The following is a 27,513-nucleotide window of genomic DNA, read 5'->3' as shown; positions in this document are numbered from 1 at the left end:
GACAGATTTAACTGTGGTGTCGGCGAGCTCATTTACATGAATAACAATGTGGCCTGGTATCGAGAAAAACTGGACAGAAGTAGATGTTAAAGAGAAATGGGCCAGTCAGTTTTGAATGTCGGTGAGAACGAATGTGAAGTGATTCCAGGGCTAGTAGAGCACTAAAGCAAGTCAGTATAAATAGTGTAATTTGAGTACTGCTTAGCTTCTATGTGATCAAGGGCAAATGAAATGGCATACAGTTCAGCAGTGAACACAGAAACTGTAGAAGGGATTTTGTGTGCAACCACCGAACATCACAACAAACCACGACAGAGCCCACAGAGTCACCTGATTTCAAACCATCCATATAAATAGGAAAGGAAAGATGAGTGGAAAGATATTCAGCAAATAACAGATGGTACTTCCAATCAGGAATATCTGCCTTTCTTAGAAGACTTAAAGAAAGGTCACATTTCGGGACTGTAATGAGCCACGGTGGGATGGGCTGCCCAGTGGATACAGCAATGTTATCCAAGAACAGACCCAATTCATCCAACTGTGCCTGGATAGGAAGGCCAAAAAAAACAATGACAGATCATCTGTTCTGAAAAAGCATGACCCACCAAGGAAGGAAAACACAAACCCAGGTGGGATGCTGGGGTAAGGATCAAAGTTTAGAAGCATATAGTAAAGACAGTTGCAAATGGCAAAGGTGTAGAGGAGGTTCATGAGACTCTGTGTAATAGTTCTGCACTGGGGAAGTGCCAAAAACTCCAGTGCAGAGCCAAAGTCCCTGATGATGAATGTGGACCGGTGACCCATAGTCTAGTTTTGATTAAATAAGAGCACAATATATCTTTAGCATAAAAAATCAATCTGCATCACAAATGATGGAAGAGAGGACACAGAGGATGTTCAGTGCTCTTGTACATTTGACTCATAGCTGCTTGATTTCTGGTATACTGGTCAGCTTATGGTCAAAGATAAGCCCCAAGAACTTTGTCTCAGGGACCACAGGTATCACAACATCACCAATATGGAGTTCAGGATCGAGGTGAATACCCTATTGGTGGCAAAAGTGTATGCAAACGGTTTTAGAGATAGAGAAGTTAAAACAGTCTGCTGCGGTCCACTTCAGTAAACGACTGAGGGCAGTCTGTAGCTGCCGCTCAATATACCTCATGTTCAACGACTGACATGAGACGTGAAAACCATTGGCACAGAGCCCGTTTGCAACAGTGATGGCATTAATCTTTATACTGAGAAGTGTGACACTCAAAACACAGACTTTAGGGAGTCCAAGTTCCTGTTGAAAAGAACAGGAAAGTGTTGAACCTAAACAAACTTGGAATTGCCTGTTTATTAAATATTTTTAATAAAAATGGGCAAATGACCACGTAAACCATATAAGTAGAAGTATCGCAAAATGCCATACCTCCATGTAGTATCATAAGCCTTCTCAAGGTTAAAGAATATTGATACAAGATGTTGTCTTTTGAGAAAACTTCTTTGATTGACGTTTCAAGTTGAATCAAGTGGTCCATGGTGGAGTGCTGTCATCAGAACACACACTACCTGGGCAAGAGGAGGTTGCTGATTCAAGGAACCAAACAAGACAAGAATTAATCATCCTCTCTAAGGTCATACAGAGAGAGCTTGTCAAAGCAATTGGATTGTAGTTTAAAGGAATCATGGAATCTTTCCTAGGCATCAGGAAAAACATTCTCCTGCCAGGTCTGCTTAAAAACAATAAGAATAGCAAACAACCAGGAGATAGATGGTGCAGCATCTTGTAGTGTACATCATCAGGTCTGACCGATGTACTGCCAGACTGATGAAGGGCCACTTTGAGTTCCACAAGTGTAAAGGGGCAATTATAGTTTAACATACAATCAGCTTGAAAGGAAAGTAGTGATCATTCTGCTTATGTGTTGATGACTAAGAAGGTGGAGGATGAGACAGAAGTGCTAGATACATGGTAAAAGCTTTCACCTTGAGTATTGGCAATGCTCCAGGTATCAGCTACTTCCTGGCTATCAAAAAGCAAGATTGAGAGGGGGGACAAAATTGTATTGCCCACTGGCCTTTCAAATATTGTCCTATATGATTTTGGAACTGGTGGTAGAAGATATGTTGGTTGTGAATGTAATCCAATATTCCTTCTCGCTTTGACATCTTACTCGTCGAGCTTGTGCACAGGCCTGCTGGAAAGTGATGCAGTTCGAGAGTGTGGGATACCTATGAAAAGTATCCCAGGCCCATTTTAGAGCCTTCCTTGCCATGTGGCAAGCAGGATTCCACCATGGATGAGGATACTGTGGAAAATGTGTTGAGGTTTTAGGAATACATTGAGCAGCTACCTGTATAATACAGTCAGTTATTGATGCAACACAGTCATCTATTATTGGCTTATAGACAATGGCAGGATCAAGTTCCATAAGAGCAGTGAAAGAAGGCCAGTTGGCTTGATCCTACTTCCACCGGGTCACATGAGTCAGGTGGAATTGACTATGGCCGGTCTCTCTTAAAATTATAGGAAAATGATCTCTTCCTTATGGGTTATTATTAACACTCCATGAAATGTGGTAGAATAATGAAAGGGAGCAAATTGAGAGATCAATAGCAGTAAGGGACTGACAAGGTGCATTAAAATATGTATAAAAACCAGTACTGAAAATAGATAGGTTATGATCTGAGAGCATACACTCTACAGAATGACTCCTCTCATCAATATAAATACCTCCCCAGAGGGGATTATGTCCATTAAAGCCCCCTAGGATTTAAAAGGGAGACGGCAACTGTTCAAAGAAAGCATCAAGGTCTTGTTGATCATAAGTCTCTTCAGGAGACAGGTAAAGAGAATAGTGATGGTACGGCCAAAGGAAACACAGATGGCTATGGCCTTCAAGGGTGTTTTGAGTGGCAAAGACAGGGTGGGCTCATGCTGATCAACCAACAGTGCCACTCCTCTATGGACTTGCCCATCACACAACCTGTCATTTCTGTATAAAGAAAACTCCCAAAAGGTGACTGTTTCAGCAGATTTCAAAAATGTTTCCTGTAAGGAAAGACAAACAGGATGGTAGGAAGCAATTAATGCTTTGATGCCATTCAGATTAGAATGTAAATCTCGACAGTTCCATTGTTTCAAAGTGGTCATTTTTATTTATGTGTAGGCGAATTGGGTGGAAAGTCCTTCTGTTTTCAACCAGTCTTTTTTTCTTTATTCCAGGAAGGTCTGTTAACCTACATGGATCCTGCCCTGGGTCAATTGGACAGATCTGTGTTATTGGAAGAGAATTCCAGCGACTCAGGATGTGAATGAATCTTTTGCATCTTGGAGTAGGAGAAGATGTTCCTGAGGAAATGCTGTACCCAAAACCAAAGGAAGTAGATCTTGGGGTTTACGGGGATGAATGTAAGGGACAGAGATGGGTGTTGACATTCATTCATCAACTTTTTTATCCATAGAGGTCAAAAGACTTTTCATATGATTTGAGAATGATTCTTTTGGAGGCACAGAAAGATCTGTCTGTACTCCCACTGTAGTAGTGGAATGAAGTGCAACAGCATATGTCAGAGATGAAGTGGTGGACAGTAACTTTCAAGCCTCAGGGTAAGTAATGTTTTGAATCATCTTCAAATGCTGCAACTCTTTTTCTTCCAACCACTTAGGGCAAGAACGAAAGTAGAATGGGTGAGAACCATTGCAATTAATATAATGAGGGTCTGTTTCACACTCATAGGCATTGTGATCCTTGCCACCACAATGAGCATATGTCAAGGACCCATGGCATGATGTCTGTGAGTGACTGAACTGCTGACCCTGGAAACATCTGAGAAGGTTTGGAATGTATGACAGTACACTGCAATTAAGATAACCTGCCTTGATGGTGGCAGGTGGATGCAATGATGTAAATGTTAAAATGATTACATTGGTCAACATCCTAATTCCATTTTGCTAGTGGAGATATGCCTCACTGCAGAAACTCCTTATGTGGAGAAACCAGCAAGAATCTAATGCATATGTGAAGACTTATGCTGGATGGTCCCAGCTCTTTTCCAACACCAAACCTCCTGAAAAACAACTTCTTGGAGTTGGTATGATGAAGGCTCTCTAGCTGGATGGATTAATTGCATTTTTATGGATCATCTTCAGCCTCTGATCAGGTGGGATCAGGTGTTTCTAAACCACAGTTGGAGAAGGGCTCGACACTTTCTACACTGACAGAACACCACAATCCTACTCTCAACTGAATGAGATAGTGTACATTCAAGAGAAAACCTCCATGGTCCACCACCCCAGTGACTGGGAACTGGTAAGGACTCCCATGCTTCACTTGTAGAAAGGTGGAAAACATGGTGGAGAATCCAGAAGATTCCTATGCTAGTGACTGTGCAATGGATGACCTCAAAACATTATGTTGAAAACCAGGCTGCTTCTTATTTATATCATCTAAGGAATAGAGAGATGAGCAGAAATCCCCTTCTGCTTTACTCATGATAGTTCATGAGTCAGTACATTCCAGGACAGGCATACTTATGACACAGTATACCACAAATTGAATGACTAGTAGTTTTGTGGAATATTCCATCTCCACAGTAGTCTTGTTATGCTAGTTTGTCCAGTTCCCAGCCAACAAAATATATTTTGACTGGTCTAGCGCCATTCCACATCAAATCTACCAGGGATCATCCTGCAGAAGATGGTATAATGGGGGTTCCCCAGTCAAACAGCATTGTGTGAAGGGCCATAAAATACAGATCTGTCAGCTAGTCCAGCTTCTTTCCAAAACCAGCTCTCCTGGGAACCAGCCCTACAGGAGATGGTAGAATGGTGTTTTCCCCACTAATAGGTATACATGGACATGCACCACTCATCACTAAGCAGAATACAATAGAGAAGAGGGTTGTAACCCTGTAAAGGAAAAGAAAGAATGAAATTTACCATGTCACTGTTAAATTGTTGTGTGTAGTTTGGCTATAGGTGTGATGTAATATCAAGATAAGGAAAAATAGTTACATTATGGAGACTAATAGGAAATGAAGGTGTTGTGTAAAGACCACATGATAACCTGAATCAGTTCTTCTAAGGAACAATGTATATGAGCAGCCAAAGAAAAGGTAAAGAAGCAAATCTGATGAGATAAGACCTGGAAAAACCACTAGGATTTCAGAAATAAGGATGAATAAGTCAACCTGTGAGAGTGATGAGTGAAATGTCTCCTTGAGATTAAGGGTTCCAAAGGATAAATAAATGGGAAAGGGAAACACAGAAGCAGGCCATTCAGATATTATAACATCTGAGACCACAAACAAGACATACAAGTCTATCTAGATTAGAACAAGAATACAAAGGGAAAATGAAAGGTGGGGAGCTTCCCAAACAGGAAAAAAAAAGTTACTACCAAAAACTGATTGATCAACACAAAAATGAATGTTCATTAAAACCCTGTTTGACTTATACAAAATGTTTGCATACATCTGACTTCCAGTGTACCAAATTAATAAGTGAAGAGTATTGGGTTCTACAGTAGACAGAAAGTCAACTGTGACAGAATAGTGTGTTGCTCTCCTATTGATAGAGGGTTGTCACATGCTCAAACCACATAAAAACATGGATTAGGTGGGAGTTTCAAAGCTAGTGACAAGTAAAACAAATGTATGCATATAGAGGGCAGCATTGAACAAAAATTATTAGGTGAACAAACATAAGATATCATATTGGTACACCATTCATTACTTTTAATATCAGTTAATTATTTAGATTTAACCTGGTCTAAAACTGCTGATGTGAAGTCATACTTCCTTGTCCTATACAATGATATAAATCGTCATATCCTACTGTCAACCAAAAACTGGTTTCAGCAAGATTGTGATAGGGAGGTAGTAAAAAAAAAAAAGATATAAATTTTGATAATTAAATTAACATATAATCTCTTATTTATAAATTTTACTTAAAATGTTAGTCATTTTGCAACCAGTTTTAGTGTTGAATGAAAAGTTAACATCACTGTAAAATTAAATGTGTCTATAATTCTAGCTACAAAGTTGTGTATAATGACCACAAACTAAACTTTTAAAATTGAAGGTATAAGAACTGTATTTTATAGCTATATAGCTCAACTGTGGGCAAGAGCTAGAGTGGAAATGACAGTGTTTAAGATAAACAAGTGATATTATTATTTTAAATCTCTGTTTTATATGATGTGAAATGCCAGCATCCACCACATAATACCTGAATAATACAGGTAGTTTATCACAGATTAGCATGTGATACACTTCATACAAAACAGAACCATCAACATGATGTAAATACAGACATAACAGTAATTGATAAAATTATTACTGTATGATAGAATAGTCTGCTTTAATTGTTTTATCACCTGAAACATGAAAGTATAGCTTCTACATAGACATAGTACAGGACAGTTTCATCTGCACTTGAGTGTTTGTGCTCCAGCCATTTCACTCTGATGGTATTGACAACACATTACACCTACCACTTCTCTAGAGATATAATACATGACAGTTGCTTCATCAAATGAAAATTTGCACTTCGACCTCATCCTGATAGGATCAACCACATATTACAGCTGCTGGTTATCCATAGATGTAGTAAAGGATAATCTAATGTGCACAACTGTTTGTAATCCAGCATCTTCCTGGCACCAACCAGGCCTGCTAATCTTGATAAACCTCAGTCAAACACGTATTTCTCAGTAAAGTTAGAGTAGTCAATGATTAATCAGTTTGGAATTATGACCAAAAATATCATTAACACTAAAGATATAAAACTAATGAAATAATCAATTATAACCCATAGAAGTAAGATTGTAAGAAAAGTATGTTTAAGTAGTATACACATTAGCAGGTTAAGTAGGTTGTTCTGATAGAAAATTAATATTAACAGTTAATTAATAAAGATTTTATTTCATACAGCTCCCTATAATCTTCCTTATCATTAACCCATTGTCTTAATATTTGTTTTTCAAAACTTGGACAATTTATGCAATTTTCATTTACAAATAATGAACAATTCAGAATACATACTACAAAATATTTTATATGTGATTGTAACACATTAAGCTCAAATAATGATTTATATATATTCAAATGTATTAGGAACAACTTTTAAATAGACTTAACAAGGTAAGGCAACGGGTTAAGATTGTTCATTTAAACTACATGATTAACAGATTTAAATCTATGTATTAAAAGAACTCTGATAGAAACTTGAATATATCTTTCCTCACTGTAACATAGTTACTACAGTATTGTGCATCTTTTATCTACAGTCACCAAGATATGTCATCCACAGTAACACACTGAAAACCACTATTCTCTTAATATGTTTCTGTTATACATTTTATACAACACTTCATACATCTATCTGCTTTCACAATAATAGTTGGTACAAGTATCTATCATTCATGTACTTCCTCATAGTTCTTCCTATAATAAATGGTTAAACTGGTTGTTAAACAAACTTGCTTCCCAAAATAGAATATGTACTTTCACACTCCAGGACAATGACTCTCTTATGGAATAAAGTAAGAAGCAGTCCATTTTAAATTTTAACACTACAGCAGAAAATATGCTTAAAATATTTTTAAAAAATGAAGCTATCAATAAACAAGCTATTTCTACTCTCCTGGTTACAGTTTTTGTACTATCCTTGAAGAAGCAGGAATGGTGAAATGTAGGGTGAAATTAAACATTTTTAAAAAATTATTTTGAGACTAAAAGTTGTTTTTTCTAACTATTATCAAAATATCTAGATCATTCCAGTATGTACTAAAATTAAGTAAAACAACAAAGCAATGCCCTTTCATGATAAGCTAGTATAACAATGGAGATGAAAACACAGTGTGTGATAAATGTATGGATTAAGATGAGTTTGTTTGTTGTCTGTCCTTTTCATAAGTAAGTTTGTGGTATTATTGTAGAAAATGTCTGAATTAACAGAAATACAATTCATAATTAAATGAAAATAAGTAAAGAGAGCAAAAAATTACATTTGACTGAAAGTTCAAAATGATGTACTTCAATTTTACATTTCAAAAACAGCTTTTTATACCTTCTGGTGGGGAAGAAGTCTGACTAGCACAGTCACTAAAGGTATAATGGGATTATTACTCATGTGAGTGTATTCAAGGCTTCTGAGACCAGCTGGAGCATTTGGAAGACCATGCCTAAGTCGAATCTGATGACCACCCACCCGCAACTTCAATGGCTGTAAATAGGTGCATTTTGTTAGAAAACTAAAATATATTCACTGTTATAAAAACAGCTTTAATTTTGTCACTCTTTAAAAACACACCTGTTTCATAAAAATAACATTTGTCACGGAAATCTATTATTTAAAATTTTGATCATATACGACCTCTCAAAACTTGAATTAATTTCACTGAATTCTTATCAACTAACAATCCCAATTAGAAAAACATGGCATTCAAACCAACAAATAATTCAACAAAACCTAACTAACTAATAACATATCTTAATCTATCCCAGAAACAACTTAACTAATTAACAGTCTATTAATCTTAAAATGCACAAAATAACTAATAACCATAATTCTATAAAATCTGACAACTAATAACCCAACTTAACCAATGAACAAACTAAGTTAATCTAATTCCACATAATGTGACCAACTAATAATAAAACATAACACAGCCAAAATCAACTTAACCAACTAATAACTAAAAGTACCTAATCCAACTTAATGTAACTATCTAACAACCCAACAAAACTTTAACAATGCAAGATTTGTAAATTTATGCTTTATACAATTAAGAAAATGATTTAGTAAGATGAGATATTAGAAATGTATTTTAAACTTATCACACACAACCTAACTTCATTGTGACAAAAATGATCAAATACAAATGGAAAGATGAATATTTTGAATCCTTCTAAACATTATATTACCAGAGGTATGCAAATAATGCTTTTGACATTAGTTTTAAATGTTTTAAGAAGAAACATACAAATTATTTTACTGTATAACATTAAGAAGAAAATTAACATGTTTTTGGAGATTTGGTATCATAACAGTAAATCAACTATAAAGTTTATAATTAGGAAACATTAACAGGACTTAAATTTATGAGTTTTATGCTATTAAGAGTGTAATTAAGATCTTAATACATCACATGCTTCAAACTAATGCACTTATAATCTTCTAAGGTTACCTAAAGAAAAAAAATGAATTTTCATGAGAAAAACAGTGTTAAGACATTATTTTCTAAAACAAGTAGAATTTAACAAAAGTCAAATAAATTAAAATAAGACATTTCAGAAATGCCTTCATTTGTAGTACTGTCTTATACTGAAAAATAACTATTCATGCTAAAAACAAATTGCACATACTTGTTCAAGGAGTTCAAAAAATTTTTCAAACCAGGATGTCATTTTAAGCAATTTTTTCAGATACAAAGAAGCAGTATTTTTGCCACTAACAATTTACATATTCTTATCACATACAATGTTAACTTGTTCCATAAACAAATGATTACAGACCTACATAAACAAATGATTACAGACCTACATAAACAAATGCTCAAACATCAAAACAATCTATCAAAGAATATCAAAATGTCTATCATATCAAGAATACTGGAACATGTTAAGTTAAGGTAGTATAGCTTTTCAATAAAATTGAATGACGAATGTGGTATAGTTTTCCAATTAACTTGTAGATTAGTAGATATAGTTGTCCAAACAAGTTCCACCAAGTTAAGCATAAGCTTATTCATCTGGATTTGTTTGGAGCAGTCCATTAATTCTAACTCTATTAAGCTTAGCATGGGCTTGCTTATTTGGTTTTATACCTACAAATTATGAAAAAAAACAGCTCAAAACTTACATAAGTTATCAAAAGAGTAGATCAGTCCGTTTACAAGATTAACCAACCAAAGAAAATCTGGGATGAGTGTCAATGACTATAATAATTCTTTGGAGTTTAAAATTCTGAATTTACACTCTACCAAGAATGTCTTGCAATTTGAATTTTAGAAAAATAGTATTAACTCTTCTATGATAAGTAATGAAGTCATTCCAAAATATTTACTAGTTCTATCTCAGTCAGTGAAAAATAAGATAGTTATCTCATTTGCCTGATGTTTTTCACTTACATTAAAAACAAACATAAGGAGCTTTGTTAGTAGAGATGTATTCATGTGCTGCAGTACCAATTTATGAATCACAACACAATAGGAAATGTTAGAAATGGACACAATATTATATCAAAAAATAAGTCAAAGGTTTAATCTGCTATCTAATCAGTTCAGATAGATGCCAGAAAATAAGCAGTACTATGTTTTAGGATAGAAAGAAATTTTACCTAACCAAGACTTTAACCCAAATCTCCTAGCTCTAGTGTTCCAAACAAATGTTTTTTTTTTACACTTGACACATTGAGATTTGTGCAACCAATTCCTCATTTTGATGGTCATAAAATTTACAAAAAGGAATGGCTAATTATGGAACTGAAACTCGAGTTAACAGGTTATTCACTGATTAATGAAGTTAATGACAGAAGAGAAGAAAAACACCTATTATTTAAAAAGCTCACCTTTCCAGCTTTATTTGTAAAGATTCCTATAAGACAAGACCCTAACACTACCACCTCTTGGGTATGTTTCTCCAGTGTATAAACTCTCAGCATTGCAAGAGCATCAGGATTAACCAAAAGTCCTTCTCTGTTTAGACACATTCGAAATTTAAACTTTGGACACTTAGCAGGAGAATCTAGTTCTGGATAGGCAACAATATCTAGATTTTGGTTAGTTCCATCTTGTAAGTACAGATTCAAAATTCTTCCATTTATCTAAAATACAATGAAATACATATGTATCAAACACTGTGAGATGCAATATAAATCATACTGATATGACATTTTCAAAGAAATCCTTGACAGTTTAAAAATTAACATTATTTTGATGAATAGCTAGAAAAGAAACTAGTGCTTCATGTATAAAACATTTTGGTTGTGATGTTTTGAATTTGAGTACATGAGGTTTTTTGAATGGAAAGGCAGTGTTGTGTATTTTAATATAATTATAAACAGTTAAGTGATCTACCTAGACTACTTATGCAAGAGGTTAGGTACATAGAGTTAGAAAGAAATCTGATGGCTATGCAAGGCATCTCAATAACAGTAAGGTTAAACCTAAATGGTTTGAACCTATTCTACAACATTGTTACCCTCTAAACACCTCTGGTATAAAGGATACTTTAAGCCAAATGGTGTGCTAAAAAATCACAAACAAATCTACTTAGTAAGATACACTAGATATAGTGATGTTTTTAAAACTTGGGTATTGAAGACAAGTATTAAAATGTAACAGAGTTATAGCACAGGTACTCTGAGTGTCATTAATCAAATGAAGAAATTCACAAACAAAACCTGTTGTCTGAGATGGGGCTCTGAGATAGGAGAGATTCATTCTCCAAATAACTTTCCCTTTGCAATGAATAGTAGTTCTACAACCACCTCTTCCTTGTGTATGTGGTGATATTGTCTTACTTTTAATTTCATTTTTTTTTATAGTTTAACTCATTCCACATGGACTTGGTCAAATCAACCAAGTTTATAATCATTTTGTACTCATTACAGTCTCCACACTATAACTTTTAATACAGTATACACACATACTCATACATCTTCACAAAATTTGGCTGACATTTAAACACTACTAACAGATTTTTCATTTAAGTACTTTTAATAAATATTTGTCTGTGAATATACTAAGTAGTTTTGTTTATTAGTCCAAAGTGCAAAGTGATTCTCATGTTGTCATGATATAAATGGCAGTTCAGTGTAAATGTTATTAATTAGTTTATTTTGTGTATGAATGTTGTATGACTGTTTAGTTTTTCATTATGAGTTAAAAGTAGATGATTATTGAAAATTGTGCTTGTAACTCAATAATGTTGAAAAAATAATGGGCACATGATTTAGAGTTTTCTACGAAGTTAACTATGGTAGAAGTGATAGGCCTAACATTTAATATATTAGAACAAGCCTAACAGTAGAAAAGTTGATAAGAATAATAATTTAATTCCATTAAAGTGTGGTTCTCAAGTAATTGAATCAGTCTGATTACGAGTCGAACGCCTTAACCCACATGGCCATGCCAGACCTAAGGGAAATGAGGACTATTTAAGATACTGGCTTATAGAACTAAACACTTAAAACATATATGTCAAATTTGGATTTTTATTTATGGTTTTTGGCCAAATTTATTCATATAGTCATGATAAAAAGTAGTTTAATTAAATATTGAATGTAACTCACTTTTAACACATGCACAAAATGATGCCTATTCTGAATGAGTTAAAGTTTAAAAACCTTCCTATGCACATATGATATTGTCATTTGCACTTTACTTGTCCTAATTTATTTTTTACATAGTTTACAAAACAACATTCAGGTCGAAGTAGGGAGGTTCCAGAGAATTATATTTCCTAGCCACATAAGGGTGTAGATATAGATACAAAATTACAGCTGTGAATATATAAAGCCTACATAAATGAAATACAAATGACTGTAGATCAAACAACAAATGGAAAACATCTACATTACTCATACATACTGAACTGGCATGATATATTTGAAGGCAACTGTCCTCTCACTAGTTTGAAGAAGCTTTAAAAACTAACATGACCATCACTAAAACCATTGCCTGCCATTTATTAGTGACCAGTAAGCAAATGTTAAAACCAAAATCAGCATGTCAGTTCAAATTGACTTGACAAGTAAGGAAGGTGATACATCAAACATTAGCTCTCTTCATGCTTTACTTTAGTATAGCCAATTTTATTGGGTCAAGTAGTATTTACTATATGAAAACACGTTCACATATAAAACTTTAAAATCATTAAAAAAATTCCATTTAGCCATTGAATAAACAGTATAGAATAAACTTGGTGTTACAGACTACATAATGCATAAGCCAACACAACAATACATCCACTCAAATTGAAATGACATGTCAAAAAATGATGAATGGAGATTGTAAACAGACTACTGGTTACCCTGGCAACATGTTGCTTCACCTCATACCATATATAAATCATAAGCAGATTATGTCTTCCTAGCAACTGTTTGCTTCATGTCATAACACAAGGTGTAGCTACAGTGAAAGAACATGTGCAGCAAAGGTAGTATGAACAATGACAGTCTCCTTTGTACATTAAACAAAAGTGTGATTTGTATATTTATTTTCAATAATTAGAAATCCCAACTCTAACTTAGAGAGTCATGCAATCAATATCTGTACTAAATGGAAATGAAACACCTCACAAAACTGAATACAGGTTATTAACCTTAAAAATTTCATACAACTTTAGTGTAGCAAGAACAATACAGACATGCTTTATGAATTAATATAATCATCATCAGTATACTATCCTAAAATTGAAACATGTCCATTCCATACAATGAAAGCAATACTGAATAACAAATGAAATGTTGGACTGTAGTGTTACCAAAATGCAATGGCTTTTCTACATATTAAAAGTTGTTAATCTAATTGACTTTTACCAATAACTATCCTATAATTGGGCCAATTTTCTTACTAATATTCTTTGAATAATACCATAGTACATTTGCACTTATTCCTAATTTCATAGAAAATTCATAAACAAATGCTTGTTTCCTTAGTCTATATATTATGATCACATATTAGGATAACTAATATCTTAAAGTAATTAATTATTAATTACATTACGACATGACATCAAACAGGTATTTGAAGTTTGCAGCCAATGTCATTATAAAATCACTCCTTTACTTTCATAAGGTAAGCTTATACTTCATTTTCAACATCTGGTTGTTGAAAATGTTCATTTCATTTATCCATATAAGAAGTATCAACATGTACAAATTTGTTATTGATCAATTTTCGTCGGACTATAGTTTCTCTTGCTTTGACATGAGCATCATGTAGTATCACGTCACTAGATAAAGTGATAAATCACTAACATTTTGTTAACATTATTCCAATGGGAAAGTAGCATGGAGCAAAAGGTTGATGAAAGCATCATGTAGTATCACGTCACTAGATAAAGTGATAAATCACTAACATTTTGTTAACATTATTCCAATGGGAAAGTAGCATGGAGCAAAAGGTTGATTTTCAAATATGATTTTAATTGTTTTTCAGTAATTATGAACTAAATAATTAAACTTGCAATGTAAATCTACTCATTTGTGTCTGTGGAATTCAACAGTGTGTGAAATGTTTTGTTATTTTCATTATTTAAAAATCACGGAAACCCCCTACTCAAACAACTCACAAACTTGGTGAAAATATGTGTTTAGCAATATTACAGTTCAAATCTCATTTAAATATAATAAATAATGAAATCTTAAATTGGCTACAGAAATTAAAAAAGGCATATGGGCAAAACAAATTATATTGCTATACAAATACAGTCTTTTAAATAGAAAAAAACAGACAAGTTAAATAAACAATTTACTTTTTCAATTAAAGGATCAATGGTTTAATGCTAATCAGAAATAATAACTGCTCACTTAAATTTCTACAAGCAATCAATAGCAATACACAAATTCATTAAGAAATACTAATAAATGAGAAAACTAATTGAAGAAATGCTGTAAATAGTATAGTTATACTGAAAAAAAAACTTAAATGGAGAGTAATTTTCTCTTATGGATTGTTTGTTTTGTAATTAAGCACAAAGTTACATAAAGGGCTATTTGTGCTCTGCCCATCACGAGTACTGAAACCCAGTTTCTAGCAGTGTGAGTGTGCAGACATATCCCTGTCCTACAGAGGGGTTTCTCCTATGGAAAACTTCACTTATTTGTTTCTCTTAGACAAAAGCTCCATGACAGGTTATCCATACTAACATGATCAAATCATAAATTTTTGAATATATACTCTCAAGCTTACTGCTAAACCATCAGAAAAAGTGGTAGAAGACCTGTTTGAGAGAGGATGTCTCTCTCTACATAAAATCTACATAAAAGAATAGCATTACAAGCAGATGTTACAAATTTATTCAGTACTTAATTCACTATTCCAGATAATTTAAACAAAAAATAAATTCTTTCAGATCCTTCCCATTTCTACATTAGCAAATTAATGAAAAAAGGAAAGAGTTATACCAAAGGTTTAAAAGTATTTCATTGCAATATGATAAACATAAGAAACCTTACCCACCTTAACAACTGTTGCATTGTCTGGAATAAATCTTACTCCATCAATGTATAGGTCAAAAGGAATATTCACTGTAGATTTTTTGGGAAGATTATGTTTAGTTTCTTTGTCATAAGGCACCCATAGTTCATGCAAGTCATTATTTCTTTCTTCAACAAGGGGTGACAATAACTGAGGAGGGTCTCGTTTTAGTTCTTCAACACTGAGAGAGGATAGCTCTGGTTCTGGAGCTGGAGTGCTGGAAAAAGCTAGAGAAGGCGAATTTATTACTTTTTGTGATGATACTAACTTACTCTTCTCTACTGGTTCGTAAGATTCTTCATCTTTCGATTGTCCTTGTTTGTAACTAATTTCTGGTTCATCAATCTGAGTAGATGGTTTTAGTACAGGTTCTGCCTTGGGAATGAGTGCAGGAACTGGTGCTGCCACAGTAATTGTTTCTTCTGGTTCTGACACATGTTTTGTTTCAGGAATGGGTGCAGGAACTGCTGCTGGTTTAGGGGGTGTTTCTTCTGGATCTGACCCAGATTCTGACACTGAAACTGGTAATGGTAAAGGAGGTAAAGATTCTGGCTCACATTTTGATGGTTCTGGCACTTTAAAATTTCTATTCATTGAAGAAATGTCCCTGAAAGCTCCCCCATCTTTAAGATACTTCCAAGCATTCCGAATATCTAAGGTGTATAGCTTACTTGGCTCTTCCAAAAACACCTAAATAAACAAGAAATACAATTTATACTCAAGTGTATGTAAAAAATAAGCTACTTTCTTGTAACATAATTAATAAATGTATATATCTGAGATATTAACTGCTAAAAAACTTAATCCACTACTTGCAGTACACAGTAATTAGCGTGTATTTCTGATACATACTTATCTTCTTTCATCCAATGCTGTCTTAATTCTGGACCAACTTCTAAGTACTGCAAATATTTTCTTCCAATAACACATTAATCTTATATATCCCTCAGTTTCTCATTATTTCAGAATGTGCTCATTATATGATTACCCTCCACCAGTCATATACTGCACCCTAGTACACTCATGAACCTAGCTCCCTCTACTATTCTAAAGTAATCTTCTCCTTTGGGAATTGGCAGACCCAAACCAGAATCAGTGGGAAAGAAGTGTGGAAAGTAGGTGAGTGAAGGTAAGTACCTATCAGAAATACATTTTCAGTATAAAAAAAAATAACTTCTGAAATGGCCTCACCTCCTCTTACTCAAATCTGGAATCCATCACTGCAAAGGTGGAGAGGCAGGTGAAGGTGCATCAATATCTAATAAAATGGAAAGTGACTGCACTGAAAGAACAAATGAGCAAGCATATAAAAAAAACATATCTGTAAGGTATAGCACTAATTCTGGAAGCAGTATGTTCTTTGTCAGGTAATTCACACAGGAACAAAAAGAGGATGGAATTTAAATTGACATGCACCAATGCCTTCAGAAAAGACATATAGCATTGAATCAGTGGAAAAGTGCTGTATAACCATGACTTAAAACATGAGTGACAGTTTTTTATATATGACTGCTGATACAAATACACACAACATATATACATCCATATATACCAGTGGCAAAGAGGTCAGTTTTCTTACAGAAACATCCCACCTCAACAATGAGCTTTATTAAAGAAATACACTGCTGGCCAATGAACATAAAGAAAAAATATGCATTTTGTATTGTTTGACTCAACCACTTATTTGAGTAGAGCTTTGAAAGATGAAAATAAGAAAAGGGAAAATAAAAATAAACTTTTTTAGAATTTAATAGGAAAAATGTGAACACTATGAAATTAGCAAAACCTCCAACCCAGGTTGAGTCCTGTAATATGATGTAAATCAGCTAGATAAAAAATAATAATATGTTTACTTACCCCAGCCAAATGTGAACAGGTATATGTAGAATTGCCACAGGGGAAAGATGACACCAGCTTGAAAAAGACACAACCCAACTGTGCAGATAAATTGTGACAAGTGTATTGGGAGTTATCCACATTCCAGCCTGAATAATATCCTCCGATATATAGTGGATTTGAGCAGCTAAAGACATAATTAGATTACACATTTGGTGCAAAAAGAACACTATGCAGATAGCAACCTTCCAGTGCTAAGTCAGAATATGCCAGTCATATAAGTTGATACATCCAACCAATGGGAGTAATAGGTAATAGATTATGGGCAAAAGAGCAATTCTATAGATCAAATAGAAAAGAACAAGAATGACAAAAGGAGGCAGTACAAGCCACATAACACTGTAGGAAATAAACTGGAAAAAGTAGATGATTCAGATCCAAATGGGAGTAAAGGAGGGAAATGGAAGGTAAGGAAATAGAAAAGGTCTCTTGGGAAGGAAGGTTTGATCTCAATAGAGGATAACATACAAGGAATAATGATAAAGGATGCAGGAAACATTAATGGCATAAATATCAGAATGATGATGATGACAACAATGACACCACAATCTGGAAAAACAAAAGGATGTGGTAGATGGGCAAGATGAAAGAATAAGAATCAACTGAGGGGAAGAAGGCTTTCCAGACAAGGAAAAAATGGGCATGATTGACAGGGCAGCCCTACAACTAGCAACAGTTACTATGGACAAACCCTGATCAAACAGAAATAGAGGATGGGATGGGCTAAAGCCACAGTGAATGGACCAAAGTCTGAAGAAAGATTAACACCTTCTGTACACAGACAAGGAGGAAGGTTGAAGTGTATGGTCGAGGAAAAATACTACATGAGCATTAAGTCCCTGGGCTGAGGCAAGGTACAAATGCCATGTATGAAGATGGAATTTTGTGATGTCAAGATGAAATACATCTGATCACAGTTGCCATAAGAGTAACCAGAACAGTGGTTAGGGGAAAGGCTGTTGCTCCAGTAAGAACCAGAGCAAAGGGAACCATGTCTGAGGCAACCAATACAGAGCTACATTGTGGAAAATGACAAAGAGTGGTCTGGATAAGGGAAATGACTCTTTAAGGGGAATCTAATTGGAGGGTAGGCTTATAGGTGAAGATTCCTCCAATTTTCAGAGCTGAGGGGTGTGGAATTGGAGATTAAAAGAAAGGAAGGCTGGTATTCCAGTGAGAAGCAAATGCATCTGTACATGGTGTATCCAGTTAAGAACACACCCATTAAAATACATGAAGATATAGGGACCTCTCTGTGGGAAAACCTGGGTGGGATGAGATGAGCAATTCACCACAAGATACATAATTCCAGGAACATGACATGCTAGGACCATAATTTTGTGGCTATTTGCACAGCACAGGAGATTCAGAGTATGAAAACACCAAAGATTTTGACTTGGTTCTCCTTTGTTTGGTGATACAGTTTATGACAATGGAACTGTCAGAATAAACTAGAATTTCCTACCTTTGCAAGAGCAGGAGAAGATGAAAAAGAACCTGATGAACTGCCAAAAATTCTAGAATGCTGATATGGAGGGTATCCTCCTCCGGGAAATTGATGAAGGCCCACCAACCCACCAAGGAAGCAGCTGTGAGACTTGGAACAAAGTGGAGAAGTGGGAACGTTCATTGTGATCAAGTCTCTGTCAAACGACCAAACAAGGACAGTCATGATCTTAAGATGAAGGATGATGAGATGGTCCAAGGGATCATGGGAGAAGTTCCACTGGTTGAGAAGTATGCACTGAAGGGAATATGTGTGCACCTCACTAAAGGGAATGAGAGCTTTCAAGGAAGCCAATATCCTCAAAAAGAGAAAGAATGTCTCACACAGATAGAGAAGAAAGTATGGCCATTCCATATCCCAGAGCTGAAGAAACTTTGTCTTGACTGAGATAGTAATTGAAGATAATCCTCAAATTTATAAGATGCTGCATGTGATAATAAAGGACTTTTCCAACATAATAAGAAAATCCCCCACAATAAGATTCCTAAAGAAATAGGAAAGCAAAATTAACTGATAGAGTATGGGAAGAGGCATGCAGAAACTAGTCATCCATGAAAAGGAGAGTCTGAAAATCCAGTGAGTGGAAATAGTGGTTAAATGAGTGTACCACACCACAAAACACACAGAACTAAAGAAGGCCCAAGTGGCAGCCCCTTTAACTGGAAAGTTCAGCCCTTGTAAATGAATCAAAGAAACTGGAGCAGTTGGAATATGAAGATAAGCATTGTTCCTGATGATTCAGTCACCCAAAGTCCTGAAAAAAAACCCTTGAAGTGAGAGGTAGTGTTTCATGGAGAAGAAAGGTGGCTCTAGATAAAAGTTGAACCAGGACAGGTGTATGACAAGTCCCCAATCTTCCATATTTTAAGGAACAACAGTTATATGGGTGTAAAACCCTGGTTGAGTGAGTACCATTCAACAGCCCTTGTTCATAGTAAGTCTTGGTCAGACTAGACAAGATGACTAGAAGAGACACAATCCAAAGGAGGAAAGAAAGAAACGTGGGAAGTGGGTGGGGAAGAGGAGGGCATAACTGAAGAAGACACGAACCTTGAGATAGAACCTATGGAACTGCCATAAAGTGTAACCAAAAAAGACACATCAACTAAATGAAAATAGAAAAAGTACACATTACCAATAAACTAACAAAACCTAGAAATATGTAGAGCCTAAAAAGTACATAACGATAATGAACTTACAAAATTATAAAACAATAAGCAACACCTAAAGTACAAAACCACTAGAGAAACAGAAGATAAAAAGACACATAATTAACAAAATTACAAGTCCACTCAAATAACTGATAAGATAAAGGACAAAAAATTAGACTAAAAATAATCTCCAATGAGCTGTGAGTAATAGTAAAGTAAAAGGAGCTGACAAAAAATGAATATAAGCAGTAAAAGGAACTATAAATAAGGAATGAATATACTTACAAAAACAAAGTAATAATCAAATTCTAAGTGCAAATTTAAACTAAAGTAACTTAGATGGTAAAAGAATTATATAAATCTAACTTACCAAATACTGATAAAACAAAACATAGAAGAACTAATTATCACGTGAAGGAAGTAGGTCAATCCCCATAAGGTCACATAAACTCACTAAACAGGATGTGAGGAATACGAGGGCTGTTCAAAAAATACGCGGACTGACGTCATAAAACAAAATGTACTTTATTTAGAAGTTACAGGTCTGGGACCCCTTTAAAGTACTCTCCTCCCCAATGCACACACTTATCCCAACGGTGTTTCCACTTGTTGAAACAGTCCTGGTATGCTTCTTTTGTAATGTCCTCCAGCTCCTTCGTCGCATTTGCCTTAATCTCGAAAATCGTCTCAAATCTTCATCCTTTTGAGGGTCTTTTGAGTTTGGGGAACAAGAAAAAATCGCAAGGAGCAAGGTCAGGTGAGTAGGGGGGGGGGAAGAACAATGATCGAGTGTTTGGCCAAAAACTCACGAGTTCTGAGGCACAAATTTCGCAGCAACGCGGTGCATCTTCAATTTTTTGGTCAAAATCTCGTAACAAGATCCAACTGATATCCCACACTCTTCAGCAAGCTCCCTGACAGTCAGACGTCGATTTGCCCGCACCAGGGTGTTGATTTTGTCGACGTGTGGGTCGTCAGTTGACGTGGAAGGACGTCCAGGACGCTCATCATCTTCAATGGACTGTCGACCATCCTTAAAACGTTCATGTTACTTGAAACATGCCGTACGCTTCATAACAACATCACCGTAAGCCGTGTTAAGCATAGCAAAAGTTTCAGTCACAGATTTTCTAAGTTTAACACAAAATTTCACAGCAAGTCGTTGCTCCTTCAGGTCATTCATTCTGAAATCCGCCAAATGAAAAAATCGCACTTCACTTACAACCGCGTAGCTAATACACAAATGAAGATATCTGCAATCGGGAAATGGCGTCGTAATCAGCTGATCTGTGCGAACCTAGCGACACCAAATGGATTCCCCTGGAGCCAACTGGAGCCGCACAATTCAAACAGTCCGCGTATTTTTTGAACAGACCTCGTATATGCTGGAAAAAAGAACACCACCTGACCCAGAATATTACATAGAGGTGTGGTAACAGGTGGAAAGTGCAGTAGAAAAAAATTTCATTGAGTAGTTATATCCCTCCTTATAAAATATTGCAATGTGAAAAGAGAAATCTTCAACTGAACATAAGATATTAATTTCCCACACAATGAAGCCTGTACTTTCCTCCAGACATTGTCACCCCTGAGATTTTGGGAGTCATGCAGATAGCTGTTTGACAATCATGGGAACTTCATCACTCACTCTATTAAATATCAAAATAAATTAAATCTCTTATGAACAAAGTAGAATTTAGAGAACAGAAATGTTTCTAAAACAAATCAGTAAAAACAATGGAAATCACACAAGGAGTCAAGTTGAAACTGCTATAAATTTGTGATCAAGCACAATCAAAATCTTGCAGTCACACAGAGGGGAAGATAAAACATGTCTACATACTAGAATGGCAATGGAGAAAGTGAGAATTACTCTAGAATAGTAAAGAGTGATAGCTGCACTAGTACTGAGGGTTGGTGGAGGGTAATTACATTCTAAAAACACACAAAACTAATGGGGTATAAAAGATTACTGCATTATTGGCTACAATTTTAGAAATGATTAGAAGGCAGCCCAGGATCAAGACAGCATGAGTGAGAGGTTGTAAGACCATTAAGGAAATCACTCATTACTTGAAGTACATAAAAATCATCCACAAAAGTGACCCAATATTTATAGTATACAGAAGTCAACCACTCTCTGTAACAGACAGAAGTCACCTTCTATCTGTATTACATAGAAGTCAATCAATGATTTAATTCAGAGAAGTCATCCAATATTTGCAATATATACAAGTCACTCACTATCTGCAATACACAGAAGTCATTTATTAATACAGAATGTCACTGCATATTCATCAGATATTTGTACTACACAAAAATCACCAACTATTTATAGTACAAAGAAGTTAATCGCTTTCTATAGTATACAGAAATCACCCACTATCTGTACTATGCAGAAATAAGCCACTATTTATAGTACAAATAAGCCAACAAGTTGTAGTAAAGAAATTACTCACTATTTCTAGCATTCAAAAGTCACTCAATATCTTTAGTACACTAAAGTCATCTACTGTATGTAACATACATAAATACTATCTATAATACACAGAAGTCAGTCACTGTTTGTAGTTCACAAAAGTCACTTGCTACTTGTAATACTTTGAAGTCACCCACAACTTTTAAAACCCAAAAATCACCCACTATTTCTACAAGCCAGAAGCCACCCACTGTTTGCAATACACAAAAATAACCAACTATTTGTTGAAAAGAATCATCTACTACGTAATACACAGTCACCCACATTTATAGTACAAAGAAGCCATCCACTACTTTTAGTACTAAAAATCATTTACTATCTGTAATAAACAAATATCACCCACCAAAAGTTACTGACCTAATACTTTCAATACACAGAATTCACCCACTGTTTCTATCATATAGAAATCATCCATTTTTGTATTACAAAGACATCACTCACTATTTGTAGAACACAGAAGTCATTCACTATTTGTAGTGCAAAGATATCATCCACTATCTATAGTGCACAGTTCTGCCACTATCTGAAATATACAGAAGTAACCCACTACTTGTAATACACAGAAGACACCTACTATACATAAGTCATCTACACCTTCTAGTACACAGGAGACATCCACTATATGTATTACATAGAGGTAACCCACTGTTTGTAATTACCAACCCTGTGTAATAAATGGAAGACACTCATTATTTGTACTACAGAGACATCAACCACTATTTGTGTGTGATACAGAAGTCACCAAATATCTGTAATAAACAAAAATCATCGATTTTCTGTGGTACATAAAAGTCACTCACTATCTGTAATACACAGAAGTCATTCACTATCTTAAATACACTGTCACTTCTCACATTATTTAATATACATAATCAACCCATTATATGTGGTACACAAAATTCATTCACTGTCTGTAATACACAGAAGTCATTCACTATTTCTAGTAAACAGATATCACCACAATTCGTAATATACAGAAAAAAATCTACCATTTTTATAATACACAGTAGTGATCCAGTATTTATGGCACCCATAAGGCATCTACTATTTACAATACACAGTAGTCACCCAATATTTTAGTACACAGCAGTCAACAACATTTTATAGCACACAAAAGTCATCCACTATTTGTAGTACCAAAAAATCATTGGCTATTTGTGGTAGATAGAAGTCACAGACTATTTGTAATACATGGAGATTATGCACTATCTGTACTACAGAGAAGGTAACCACAATCTGTAGTACACAGAAGTCAACTACTATATGCAATACATAGTGATGATCAATATTTGCAGTATGAACAAGTCACCCATTATTTCTAATACACACAAATCACACACTATCTGCTGAACAGAAGTCATCCACTATTTGTAATAAACAAAAGTTAACACTATTTATCTACAATACATGGATTTTGGCCACAATCTATAATAAACGTAAATCACTCACATTTATAGTATAGAGAAATTACCCACTATTTTTAATATATAGAGGTAACCTACTATCTATAGTACACAGAAATCACCCATTGTTTCTAGTAAACAGAAGTCATACACTATTTGTAATATGCAGAATACAGTTACCATTTTATGCTAAAAAGACATACAAAGATATTTTATAAAATATTAACTAGAAACATAACAAACCTTTTTAATATTTGAATAATCATGAGCTAACATGAACCATGGTTTTAAAAGACCCATTAAAGTTAGGCAAACACTGCAGAGAGCTTCAGAACTCCACTTCTGCATGAACAACTGATCCCAGATAAATAGTACTGCTGCTGGATGAAGAATACTCACAAAACCCTGAAAAGTAGGAAAATTCTGCATCATGCATGCTACTGACTTACCTCATATATAATGATAAAGGTTAAATGCTCAATTTATGTACAATATTTCTAAAAAAATTAATAGTTACATTTTCTGTATTTAGAGTTTGATTCAACTTGAAGGCAAAGCATAATTGCTTATCATTTTTTGCTAGGACCTAACTTGTTACAAAAATGCCAAGTTTATATTTGCAGTTGTTTATTTATTGACTCTCTCTCACACACACACACATTTATATATTGGTAGGATATCGCTTCAGGTTACAATGATGTTTTTTGTAATTTATTTAATTCAGAATCTCTCCTTCAACCATAGATGATGAAGTGTTTTCTGGTGGGAGAACAAAGAACACAAAAATCTGGTGGCTGTTTCTGCGAGGTGATGCATATACTACTGGAAAGTCCAGAACTTGTTATATCCAAATATGCAATCCACATGATGGAAATATATTTCAGTCTGAAATTATGAGCAGTCAAGAAAACACAGGTTTTAGGATGGCCACACCACCTTATTATCAATGACCACACATATGAATTATTTCTCCTTTGACAAGTATTAGGAGAAATATTTAAATAAAGTTATGTAGGGCTGGATACCAGACTTCAAAGAAGGAACCATACCAGATAGGAATGGAAGTGGACATAACAGCTAATCTGGCTATTGATCACATAGCAAACTAAGCTGTCTCAGCTTTACATGGAGAATTAAATCCCTATATTGCTGACTTCTTTACTTTTTCTATTTACAGCTTAGTATTTGAAGAGTCTCACCTTTCATCACTGTACTTTTTCCTTTAGCACACCACTTTTATGATTATTTTACAACAGAATAACATTTTATGTTTATAAATTCTGGTTCTATTTGTTTTGCCAGTGAGGAAACTAGTGATGTACATATGTTAATCTCTAAGTTAAGTGGAGACAACCTAGTTTGCTATGTGATCTCTCAGATCAAATAATGTGTTCACTTTTGTTGCTGTTTTGCATGGTTCCTTTTATCAATTTCAGTAATTAACCTTACATAGCCTTTTTTATTTAGCAATAAACTTTTTGCTAATACTTGTTTACTTTTTTTATAACATGGTACATGTGGGTTACTAGGTTATAGTATTTATAAGTTTTGTATAGAATAATAATAAAATAGGCAGTCAAAGACAATGAAAATTGTTTCGCTCTATCAAATGATAATAAAACTATAATTACTGCCAGAACTAGGTAGGTACTAGGCCTGTTGAAGAAAGATAATGATGATTTAAAATAATAAATCTTAGTTTTTGATTTTGGGATGCTCTGGATAGATGAAAAGTTGTACACACACCAGAAATAGAGAGACTATGTCATGTAGCTTTTTATATCAAGCTTTTGTTAACCTGTAGAGAAGAAGATCCAGAGGACTTTTGTATTACTGTACTATAGTTACCCATGTCATCCCTACAAAAAGGATGCTAACACACTTTCCAATTCTCAAATCAAATTATGCAACATTACTTCATTGTCTATTTCAGGTAGAAGACCTTGTTCTTGATCTTCTGACCTAGCAGAATGATATTACTACCATCACTACTATTCTTGTTAGCACTAAAATTTGTTAAAAAAGTTCATCATGCTTGCATCAACAGTGGATACACAGGTTGCAAATAAAAATCTCGGAACCTTACACATGCAGATAACTGAAGATGATATGCTGAAGAGGAACAAAATTCCAACCATAATCAGCAAGGACTGGAGTTATCTACTGAATACCCAATAAGCTTTGATCTCACCAATGGATACAATAATAAATGAAAAGAAAGATTTACTCTGTGGGCCCTTCCATTACACAACAAAAGTACTGTCAATTATTTGTTCGATTTGAAGTCATCACTCCCCATCGTATGCTACATCTTATATAATTTTTAACCAATACTGGATTATTCCAAGATTTATTTAAATTTGATCTTTGCTTCTAAAGCACTTCTTACTGGGAGTGATATTTTATGTTAAAAAGCATATTTTGATAACTATTTCATATATTAATGTAATAATTTTGACATTAACATTTATCATTATTTGCCAGAATAAGATGTGTTCCTAGGAAAATTACAATGGTCTTCATATGTGAAATACAACACTAATACTCTAAACAACCATTATCACTAATGTAAAAAAAATAAGTTACTCTTAGAACAGACCTCAACAATCCACTTGTGAAAAAACATTTCTGGATCCTGAAGAAGTTTGTTCTGTTGAGGGGAAAGACCTTTACGTTTACTTTTTTCTTTTACTGATTGACTTTTGTTTTTGCTCACATTCAAACTCTCAAAAGGGAACTCCTAATATAAATAAATATGAACTGATTATTAGTCTGATGTAACTATTTTAGAATAGTAATAATGTAATTAAACATTGACTACAGACACAGTTATGTGACTTTATACCAATTAATTATAGCTATGTGCTTACAACGTGATTAAACTCTGTTGAAACTTAAGGTAAATTAAAAGAAATTAGGTATGTTGTCATGTCTACAATCAAACTCATGTGATTAATTATTTCAACATGGGCTTGGTCAAGCTGTTATTTTATCTATTCTAACTTGAAATGGGATTGGTTTATTTGACACCTACTATAGAAGAATTGTAAGCCCAACAACACAGAATATTTTTTTACCAATAGAAGTACATTTTTTAGTAAAACTTTATATTTTATGTAATTTTCTCTACCCTACCTCTACACATAATGTCAGTCAATTTGAATGACATTTTAACCACCATAAAAAAACAAACTTAAATTTAAATGAAATTTCTGGAATGATTAAAATTGCAATATGAAACTACAATAGTTTATTCTAAGTAACTTTAAGCTCATAACAGTATACATCTATTTTTAATTAAATGTTATTGTTTTCTTGCCCATTTGATTGTCCTTTGAACTGTGTTTAACTAATATCCATGCCATAGTAAGTTTTAAATCACTTAGGGCATGCACGGCTCATGTTACACTATTGAATTACATTACCTATGTGCTGTTAACATGTGTCTTGTGAAATACTGTATTATTATTTATTTTACCTAACCTAAAATGATCCCTATTTTTACCTTAGTTTATCTTAGGTAGCTTTAATCTCATATAACAGTATACATATATTAATAATTAATTTTTTTATTTTATTACTCTTTAAATCATGTCAATATGCACCACAAGTTATAAATCACTCATGGCATGTGCAACTCAAGTTATGCTGCCAAATTTCATTACCTACGTGCTGCTTGCATGCATGCCTCCTGAACCATTTTTATTACATTGTTACTGGTATTATTTGTTTTATCTAATCTAATCTCAACTAATCTTAAAAGATCCATACTTTTACATTTGGGTTACTTTTATAATAAGTAAAAATTAAACATGAAAAACAAGGAATAAATTACTTACCCAATCCTTTTTTCGTGCTATAAATTGTCAATTATAAC

At 34.3% G+C, this 27,513-nt stretch overlaps 1 protein-coding gene across 7 annotated transcripts in view; it reads right to left on the bottom strand.

Annotated features, from left to right (window-relative positions):
• The window catches only part of LOC143244510 (uncharacterized), a 102,081-nt gene that overhangs the window by 24,877 nt on the left and 49,691 nt on the right, over positions 1–27,513 (bottom strand). For 6 of the 7 annotated variants that reach the window (XM_076489330.1, XM_076489334.1, XM_076489329.1 and 3 more), the window contains 5 exons: positions 26,236–26,376; positions 23,880–24,041; positions 15,183–15,890; positions 10,565–10,819; positions 8,063–8,218 (listed from right to left, as the gene is read on the bottom strand). In XM_076489330.1, coding sequence (XP_076345445.1) covers positions 8,063–8,218; positions 10,565–10,819; positions 15,183–15,890; positions 23,880–24,041; positions 26,236–26,376 — 1,422 coding nt within the window. The remainder of the gene's footprint in view (positions 1–8,062; positions 8,219–10,564; positions 10,820–15,182; positions 15,891–23,879; positions 24,042–26,235; positions 26,377–27,513) is intronic. The other variant, XM_076489333.1, reaches the window with a different exon arrangement.

Source organism: Tachypleus tridentatus, chromosome 2 (assembly GCF_004210375.1).
Source record: "Tachypleus tridentatus isolate NWPU-2018 chromosome 2, ASM421037v1, whole genome shotgun sequence".
Taxonomy (NCBI): Eukaryota; Metazoa; Arthropoda; class Merostomata; order Xiphosura; family Limulidae; genus Tachypleus; species Tachypleus tridentatus.
This window is presented reverse-complemented; position numbering and strand designations above follow the sequence as displayed.